Source organism: Rhea americana, unplaced genomic scaffold, assembly GCF_003343005.1.
Source record: "Rhea americana isolate MKP2758 unplaced genomic scaffold, rheAme1 scaffold_2, whole genome shotgun sequence".
Taxonomy (NCBI): Eukaryota; Metazoa; Chordata; class Aves; order Rheiformes; family Rheidae; genus Rhea; species Rhea americana.
This window is the reverse complement of record NW_028186149.1, coordinates 14,915,934-14,925,581: the sequence shown is the minus strand read 5'-3', so window position 1 is coordinate 14,925,581 and position 9,648 is coordinate 14,915,934. Positions and strand designations below refer to the sequence as shown.

At 37.5% G+C, this 9,648-nt stretch overlaps 1 protein-coding gene across 1 annotated transcript; it reads left to right on the top strand.

The window, feature by feature from the left end:
• Window positions 1-6: 6 nt before the first annotated feature.
• On the top strand, window positions 7-7,894 carry TMED5 (transmembrane p24 trafficking protein 5). Its single transcript, XM_085303575.1, has 4 exons — window positions 7-127; window positions 1,371-1,468; window positions 1,981-2,167; window positions 4,967-7,894. The coding sequence occupies exons 1-4, from the start codon at window positions 92-94 to the stop codon at window positions 5,183-5,185; spliced, it is 540 nt and encodes a 179-aa protein (XP_085159701.1). The 5' UTR covers window positions 7-91; the 3' UTR covers window positions 5,186-7,894.
• The last annotated feature ends 1,754 nt before the right edge of the window (window positions 7,895-9,648 follow it).

Below are 9,648 nucleotides of genomic sequence, written 5' to 3'. Positions count from 1 at the left end.
GCCCGCCGCTGCCGCCGAGTTCAGCCCCTCCCTGGACAGCGACTTCACCTTCACGCTGCCCGCCGGCCGCCGGGAGTGCTTCTACCAGCCCATGCGCAAGGAGGCCTCGCTGGAGCTCGAGTACCAGGTCGGGGGCGCCGAGCCGCGGCGGAGCCGGGAGGCTCCCGGCAGCTGCGCGGCCCGCGGGGCTTTCCCGGGGCGGCGGCGCTTTTCTGGCGGGTGGCCGGGCGGGGGCGAGGGCGAGCGCTGCTCTCCGCGGCGCCCGGGCCGGCTCCGCCTCGCCGCCGTGCGCGGCCGCCCGAGGGGCGCGGGGTGCCGGCGCCGYGCCTTGCTGCCCTCGTCCGGTTTGTCGCTGTTGCGTTAGCGGCAGGAGACCGTTTCTTAGTGGTAGGTGAAAACTAAAGACATGAAACTCGGTAGGATACCTCAATGATGACTCTAATGCCTATTTTTTATTCTATTAGCCGTRGTTTTTTTTCTTGGTAAGATCTCAAGTTGGCATCCTTTAACTCAGTAGAGTGTCAGCTTCTGTGGCCTTGTAAGATACAGCTCTAAAGCATAAATAAAACTGTTGCTTATGTACAGAACTCTTACCTGCATATTTCTGGGTTAAACACCTCTTATCTTGGAGATTAAAGTTTTTCAAAAAGTCTTACTTAGCTAGACCAACATTAAGATCTTGAAGCTCTTCTTTAGAAGAGCTGAGTTCTCCAGGTATCTGTGCAAAGACCTCTCCTTTTCTTAAAGACTTTTTCAGGGAGACTAAGCAACAGTGTGAGAAGCTGCAGTGAGTGTTTTCTCAGCCTACTACTGTGCCACAGGTTGTCTGCTTTTTTCTTTTCTTTTTTCTTTTCCTTTTATGCCTCCCAATTGAAAATGCAAAGCAGAAAAACAGAGTTGCTAATCCTATTATTTCCTAATTGCTTTTAGTTAAATACAAAGCTGAACAGGAATTTTCTTTTTTGGTACATCTCCAGTCAGGGCAAACTTGATTTCAGCAGTAGGTGACTTCTGTACTCAAATAACTCWCTGGAAAACACTCTCACATACCTCCATGCACCCTGGCACGGACCTAAGTAATGTCATTGCATGTGTGATCCTTCTCAGTCCCCCCCACCCAGTTCTCCCTTTGCWGTTGAGAATTTCTACAACACAACCTGTGTAGTGATACAACTATAGCCATGTTAGTACTGTTGAAACAGCACAGTTTTGTTATCTGGTATACAACTACTATGAAACTTAGTTTGAACTCTCATAGACAAATTTACCTTTTAAATTCTTCCCGTGACAGTTCCCTTACTTAGAAACTTTAGCAATGTAGACAGGAATTCCACTGTTTTTTTTTTTTTTTTTCTGTTGTTGTTTTACAGGTTTTAGATGGAGCAGGATTAGATGTTGATTTTCATCTACTGTCTCCAAAAGGTGAAACTCTAGTTTTTGATCAAAGAAAATCAGATGGAGTTCATACGTAAGTTTTACCTTTTTGTAAACACTTAATGCTTTTTACATGGATCTTACCATGAGRTGAAAGATATTTTTGTTTTAATGATAGCTGTTGATAGTGAACAAAAGTAATTATGGTGGAGCTGAAAAAGATCTCTGCAATCTAATAAAAACATCAGTGATACAAATAAGGGGGGAAATTTCTCTATTTCTCTTTTTATCAAGGCATTACAATAGAGTATAAGAATCTCACTCTTACTATAGATTTTTCTTAGTCATACACAATGTTTCAAAAGCCAAATAAAGGCAAAAGTAAGCTGCTGCTATCTTCACCATAGTAAGACTTAAGAGTAGGCAGGGTTGGTTTTACTGTCACTGTGCAATCTGTAATGTGTCTTTAAATTTCTTATTTTTATATAAAAACCTCGCTGAGTTCTTCCTAAATGTGTGCTTGTCCCTCTTCAAGAGGAAAACTTGCTTATAAAGCTCATTCTTTGCTAAAAAATGTAGTTAACAATATTTTGCTTGTATATACAGTGTGGAAACAGAAGATGGTGATTACATGTTCTGCTTTGACAACACATTCAGTACCATTTCTGAGAAGGTTATTTTCTTTGAACTGATTCTGGACAACATGGGAGAAGGAGGAGGACAAGATCAAGAGGACTGGAAGAAGTATGTTACAGGCACAGATCTCCTGGATATGAAACTGGAAGACATTCTGGTAAGCATTCAATCCTAAATTCTTCTGAATGTAAGACTTAGAAAAAGCTTGCTGCCATTCAGTCTTGGTCTGATACATCATCCTGGAAGCTATTCCACTTGCCTGAAATTCATGTACTGATACATGGATTTCTACACAGCTTCCACACAGAAGCTTGAGAATGGTTTTTAGAATAAAATTTTAGCCAGCTAGAAGAAACTGTATAGATTTAGAAGTTGTTCTGCTTCCCATTCAAGCTTCTTTTTCCCTTACTGCTAAAACGAGATATTTTTTCCCCTAGTAGCAATAAAATGAATATTTTTTTAATATTAAAATATTGCTTAATCTCAGTGATGGAGTTGAAATCACTGCACAGATTTTTATTGTGTTTGAAAATACAGTATTGGGCAAGTCTCTTGTTCCCATCTTTGCACAGGTGCCCCAGCCAGCCTGAGTTACTTCCATCTAAGACATTTACAAATTACTTTAAAAATTTTTGTAATTATTTTTATTTCCATCTTTTCCAGCTTATAAACAATTTAGCTAGATCACTGCACATTCACCTTTGCAGGCCTTCAGAGAATACTTGAGAGAGTAGTGCTAAACCACTAACAGCGCTGCTGAGCATGGTGGTATTACTGCTAAAATAAGTGGAGAGAAGTAGGTGCTCTTAAGTTACTGATCTGACAGACATGCTGCACATGATGTCTTGAGGCACTGAGCAGCTGCAGGGGGGAACTGTTCTCAGCTGGTCCCAAGAAAATCTGTGAGGGAACTGCTCTCCTTAGCTGCTTTGCTTCTCATTTTTAATTCTTAAAGGTTACTCAAGTCAGACTGCTTCCAGATTGCAATAACAGTGGCCATTCAGTTACTGTGAATGGTAGTGTTTGCTTAAACTGAACGCTGGTCCTGTTTGATGTAGGATGAAGACTACCTCTCAGTCAAAGCTCTGTTTCCTTCCACAAGCACTAAATGTTCAGATTACTGTAGAAAAAGAGGATTGCTTGGCATTCCTGTAGCGCTGTTCTTGTTTTCAGCAGGATGCAGTAAAAGCAATGGTTTGTTTGCGGATAGTTACGGACAGTAGGCATCTCTTTTAAAAAATAAATAAATAAATAAATAAATAAAAATCGTCATCCAGAAAGGCTTATTTTGAATACTTGCTGAAGGCAATTTGGTATAGACAATGATGTTTGTTGTGTCCTATTGGAATAAACTAAAGGCAGATTTTCTATTGACAAAACAAACTTAATGTTTAAGATGCCAAATGTTTTATTATGATGTATTTTTACATAGTTTAAGCCAAACACTGGATCTGAAAATCAGACAGCCCTCCTTTAAAATCAGTGACAAAGCCAATTAGAGAAAACAAAGTCTAGAGAGGGGACTGCAAAGGAAACCCCTCTTACACTAATCACAAGTAATACTTAAGTGGATCTGAGAGTTACTATTGTGTACATAAAGATATCTCTTCCAGAAGAGAAGCAAATGCAGAACTTGTCTTTATCTGAGGGCCTTGCAGATCTTTAAAGCGGGTAACACTAGTATTTGATACTGTTATTTACCTAGTCAAGCTATTATATTACTTTTTGGAAGTTCTGTGAGGACTTGCACAAATACTTAGCAGTTAAGAACTGCTAAAGTTCTTAAAGATAAACAAGATGTTTTCTGGGAAAAATGAGGTAATGCATTATTTGTAAAGCTCTTCTATGCTGTTGGTGATACACAATCTTTACTATTACCTTAAAATTATCTGATGTCCAAAAATATTTTTGAAATGTTTAATATGGCACAAGGAAAATGTCCATGGAGAAAAAGTTAGTGATAGGGGTTTTTAAACTTTTTAAAAATTTTATACCATCCATCTACTATACTGCTACTGTACACACTGGTCTTCCCACTAAAAGTTACCTCAGGTCTCCTGGTGAAAACAAGAACATAAGGCCTAGAAAATTGACACTTCATGAGATTTGCTTTTAAGTTGTGACTACCCATTATGCTGTCGATGATCCTGTAAACTGTTACGTTTCAAACRTTTCCTCTGTAAACCTTAAACACAGAGTGGATCTGGAGCAGCTGTTCTTAGGGCCAGAACGTTTATGTACTTCCTTTGGTTCCTTGAGACAAACTGCATTATTCATCTCCTTTATAGGATCTATAGTCATCCTCTTAAGATTTTTTTTTCTTAAGTCAAAATTCTGCTTTAGTATCAAAGTTGAAGCAGCAGTTTATGGCTGTTAAAAAAATTAAAGCTTAAGAAAGGAGATGGGAATGTAACATTACAATACTTCTCCCCTCCCCCAGCTATAGACCTATTTGGGTTAAAAGGTACCTTAGTCAGATTATCCATCAGAAAACAACTACCTTTGCTTTGCAGTTCACTAGTACATTACTTGTTTTGAGTTTTTTGGGTTTTTTTTTTCCACAAATATTTGCTTTTTACTTGCTTGAATACTTGGAATCGCAGTTCCCCAGGATACAWCAGAATATAAACAGAATAGTTTTAGGTTTGACTTCTATCACACCTCCTATCCTCCTGTATGTGATTTCTGGGAGAAACAACCTATTACTATTTGATGCCTTAAAGCCATGTTAATTAAGACTTATTAGGTGACAAATAATAAACACGCTAGATGAACTAATGAAAATCCTGTGATGAAGCATAGGCTTTAGAAGTGAAGTTAACTGTCTACTAGGTAAGAAATTAATACTATATTACTACCTTATTATTTAGTACTTTCTACRTATTGCAAGCTATCTGTTTATATGAAATGTCCTTTTTTCTCCTTCTCCTAAAAATATTCTTTTGTTACTTACTAGGAATCCATCAACAGTGTCAAAGCTAGACTAAGCAAAAGTGTCCAGATTCAGACCCTTCTCAGAGCATTTGAAGCTCGTGACCGAAATATACAAGAAAGCAACTTTGACAGAGTGAATTTCTGGTCCCTGGTCAACTTGGGAGTAATGGTGGTAGTATCAGCTGTTCAGGTTTACATGTTGAAAAGTCTCTTTGAAGATAAGAGGAAAAGTAGAACTTAATATTCAATATGATCATAAAGATATACAGGTGGGGGGAAGCAATAAACTGCTGCAGGAAAGAAACAAAGAAAAATCTTTTAGATTCTTTTGAACAGCAGTAGACACATCAGGTTTCTAAGTCATATGGGGCTTTTTAATGTTAACAGAATGCCTTGCCCCAAGCTCTTCCATCTTTGCAAGTGCTGTTAACAAACACTTAACTGTTTTTCATGCTTATATTATTTGTTAATCATTGTTAATGACTAGCTCATGCATAGCACACAGGATGTGGGTTCATATGCAAAGTAATGTTAATACTGTCATCTTTTTATGTTTGCATAAAATTTTAAATGGTAAGTTAGATTTGGTTTGTTTGATGTTAAACATTGAGTGAATTTAAATCTGTGCCTATGTGTTTACAAGATTGGGGCTCACAGAGTAGTCTGTGGTTACCATCATTTATCATCAAAGCAAAGTGTTTCTTTAAAGTCCTCAGCTTTTGTTGTATGGCATCATGTAGAAACACTGGGCTAACATTGTGAGAACAAAATTACAGCTTTTTTTTTTTTTTTTTTTGAGAGAGAGAGATGGCTGACATCAGCACTTTAAAAATAAATACTGTCAATGTGAAATTGAGTCAGCACTGACAAGAGTTAGAGAAAATAGGTGCAATTTTTGTTCATAAATATTTGTCTTGTTTTACAATCTCATTTTCCTTTTTGGCTGTTACATGAGATCCAAGGTACAACGAATTGAAGCATGGTTTGTGAACTCCTATTTGTTACAACCTCATGTAATAGATACATTTTCAAGAAGCCATTTCTTATATTTTTCCCTTTTATTTGCCAATTTTTTATTAGTTTGTCTACTGCATGGCTAAGACTAATGCAGCAATTAATAGGGTGACTTACATATGCATCAAAAAAGCATAGCTACACATCTGAATTTTTCCTTCTTGCTCACTCTAATGGTTCTCTTAGCTGTGTAAGTACATTATAGTCATATGAGCAGTTTTGTAAATCTAGCTGTTTCTGTGAGTAAGGAGGTATGAATCAAGGGAGCAATAAGTACAGGCTTCAAGTTTTAGGATTAAATGAATATGTAACATGACTTAACTAAGGAAAAGTTATCCTCARATGGTTGGCTTTTAGTAGTACATTGTGAATATGGAAAACTTGCCAAAAAAACCTTAAGTATGTAAGAACAAACTTCTTTTAATAGTTCAAACTTAGCCATTTTTACGATGTGCCAAGTCATCAAAATTCCATACAGAAATGAACTATCTACATCATTTCATCACAAAGTGTTTTAAAGACAATGAGTGTATTAGTGATCTGCTTGTTCTTGGTTCATCTGGGTATTAACTGCAGAACTGCAACTTTGAGACTTTCTGGGATAAAATTATTTTAGGGGGMTAAGACAGGGTCAATATATGAATGAAGTTTCTTTATTTGAATGAGTAGATGCTAGCAAGGGCTACAGTACACAGGAACTGCACTTCAGATAATGGGACCTAGCAATAATATTTCTAGATAGTTTTTATAAAAATTTAAGTATTATTCCTTACAGAACTTATTACAGAGGGCACCAAAGGCTGTTGAGCTACTTGTCCCTTCTGCAAAGCTGTGTCCAAAGTAAACTGTTTCCCTTCAGGGTTCTGCATATCTTCTTTTCCCACATGATGCTTTCTATTCTCAAGTGCTTGGAATTGGCAAGCTTATTCCTAGGCTTTGTCCTGACCAAATGAAAGATTAACTTTCTCCCACTGTGGCAAATATTTTTCTGTCATTTCTGCCATGTCTCCCAGCAATAAAGTATCATGTATTTGTAACAGGATGGATATCTATAAACAGCAAGCCAAAGCTCCCAGGAGTAGACTTTTGGTCATGTCCCTTCAGGAAAAGCAAACCAAGATTCTTAGGGCTTTGTCCCTTTTGCTAGAAGAAACAGGAGATCTATCTTCACTTGCATTGCCAGAAGTGCAATGCTGCAAACCATCTGCAAYATACTGTAACAGCTCTGTGAAACTCTTAAGACATCTACCTCTTATATGTAAGCTACTAGATTCTCGTTTTCAGCTCTGGATATCCAACCGATGAGCTCTGCCAAATTTTCATAGAGCACCTCTCAAGAGATTAGATCCACAGCTAATCTGCTCTGCCTGTCTGCCAGAGGTTATACATCCAGGGCCAAAATAAGCCAGAATGTGCTTGCGCTTCACTCACTCACTCACTCACTCTAGTTCAGTGTGGTATGTTAGCCTATGAATGCAGGCTTCTGATAAGACACCAGACTAAACTGCAGCAGCTTCTTTGATTAGAGACAGCAGTCTCTAGTATAGGGAAAATAATGCAACAAATATTAGCAGAGTTCATCTGAATGAAAGGATTATTTTCTAACAAAGAACTCTTACTGAATTTCTCCCCATCCAGGTTTGGCTGATTATAGAAAAATTTAAACAGAGAATAAACTACAAATGTTARTTATGCTTTGACTTTAGCCACTGGAAAACATTTGTAAGTAAAATATTTGGCATTTAAACTTGCAGTTAAATTTCAACTGGATTTTGAAGAACAGTCAAATTGTTTTTGATTGTATACAACGTACAAAGGGGAACTACAGTGTTTCTTAATGGATTTTTTTATTCAGAAGTAAATGTTTTAAGATTTGCAGACACTGAATAAGATTATGCAAAACCCTGAGATTTTCAATAAATGAGGCTTAAACTTGTGTTTGTGTTCTTCATTTTATAGTAAAGGAAAAATGCTTTATCTATGAAAACTGCAAAAGATTGAGCATGCTCAGGCTAACGAAAACTTTATGTAGCTTTTATTTCTTCCTTCATACAAATTACTTTAGATTTACATAGCYATCAGATCAGAATTAGATACCAATCTCTGTAAGAGAAAGTGCAGATATTTAGTTCTGAAGTAATATCAGATATATGTCAGCTAACAAGCCTTCAAWTTTTCAATATTTGCACTTTCATTAATGGTATTCTATATTACACCTGCAGTATTTCCCTCCCAAACTTAGAGGCTTTCAGTTACRCATGCAAGGGGGTTAGGAGCAATTCTAGGAAGAATAGTAGGTGCTGTCTTGTGCAAAGCTGTAGCCGAGGTCAGTAATACTACTGAGACTAGTAATAGCTAAAACAGTTCCAAATTACAGTAATTAGAATTACTCTTAATATAGTGTTTGTGCAGAGTACAAAGTAACATTCATTTATTGCAGTAATGTATCCTTGTCAATGGCTTGATAACATCATAGACAACTAATTCATGCCAAAAGAAACAACCACTGCATTTTTGTTATATGCCCTCCCTGCCCTTTGCCATGTAAGAATGTAGAAATACTGTGACTTTACTAGTTACAAATTTGCACACGTTCTCTATCTTCTGAAAGGGGCAACATAGCATTCACCATCTGCTCTGGAAAGCCATTTSTTACTACTGTTACTGCCATGATAGGAACTTTTTCTCCATCTGTTAAAACTTATTCCTAAAGTTTAGGGATTCTTCYTATTTAAAACTATCTGAGCCTTCCAGATAGAATTCAAGATGTACTGTCATGKAAATTATATATAGGTAGAATAAACTATTCCATTACTCAGGGCCATTCTAAAGAGAAAAGAATTTCACCTCACTAAAATYAGTAATGTAAATTTACAAGATCTTCAGCTTCTATTAACAGCTACCACTATAAAAAATTGTATGCAACTACTTATTTGGGACAGACAATGAGTTTACTGTCCATTTAATCACTATGAAAGAAGAAATTTTACCTGTTTTAAATGCAGTGATAGTTAAACCAAAATTAYTACTCTTGTAAACAATCTTACAAAAAAACTGACAAAAACATTCTTCCCTCAAATCAGATTTCCAGTTAAAGCCTTGTATTTGCATTTTGAGCAAAATCCCACTGACATAACTGGAGTAAATGGCTGGTAGAAGGCAGGAAGCTGGTTCATTGTTTGGTCAGATTACCAGTGCCAAATGACCATGGCATATCAAGAGAATCTAAAAATTGTATCACTTTGCCATCCTGATTTTGCAGGAGTTCAAATCTGCAAGAGCATGGCTGAAGTCYGTTCTTCTGGTTTGAAATACTAGAGTTACCACTGTATACAAAACCTCACAGATCAGTTTCATTTACTTATCTCTAATCTGGCTTCCAGATTTTTTTTTTAATATCCTCTACCTATTATCAAGTAGGAGGATGGAGCAGTAGCATCTTGCACAAGAGCTCTCTTGCAGCTTCCAAMAGCATAAACAAAACTGTTTTTGCTGCCCTGCAGTGCAAGATCTGGTCCAGACCAGGGCCGATTTGCCCCTTCTTCATGAAAGGGTGGACCTGCACCAGCAAAGCTGAAGTCCAAGCCTGATCTCAGACAGTCAGTTGCAGTAGCTTTTGTTCCACAAACCTAACCTCTTCCCTGGCACTGGAAGTCAGCATAGCTTTCTTGGAAAACAGTGTTAAAAACT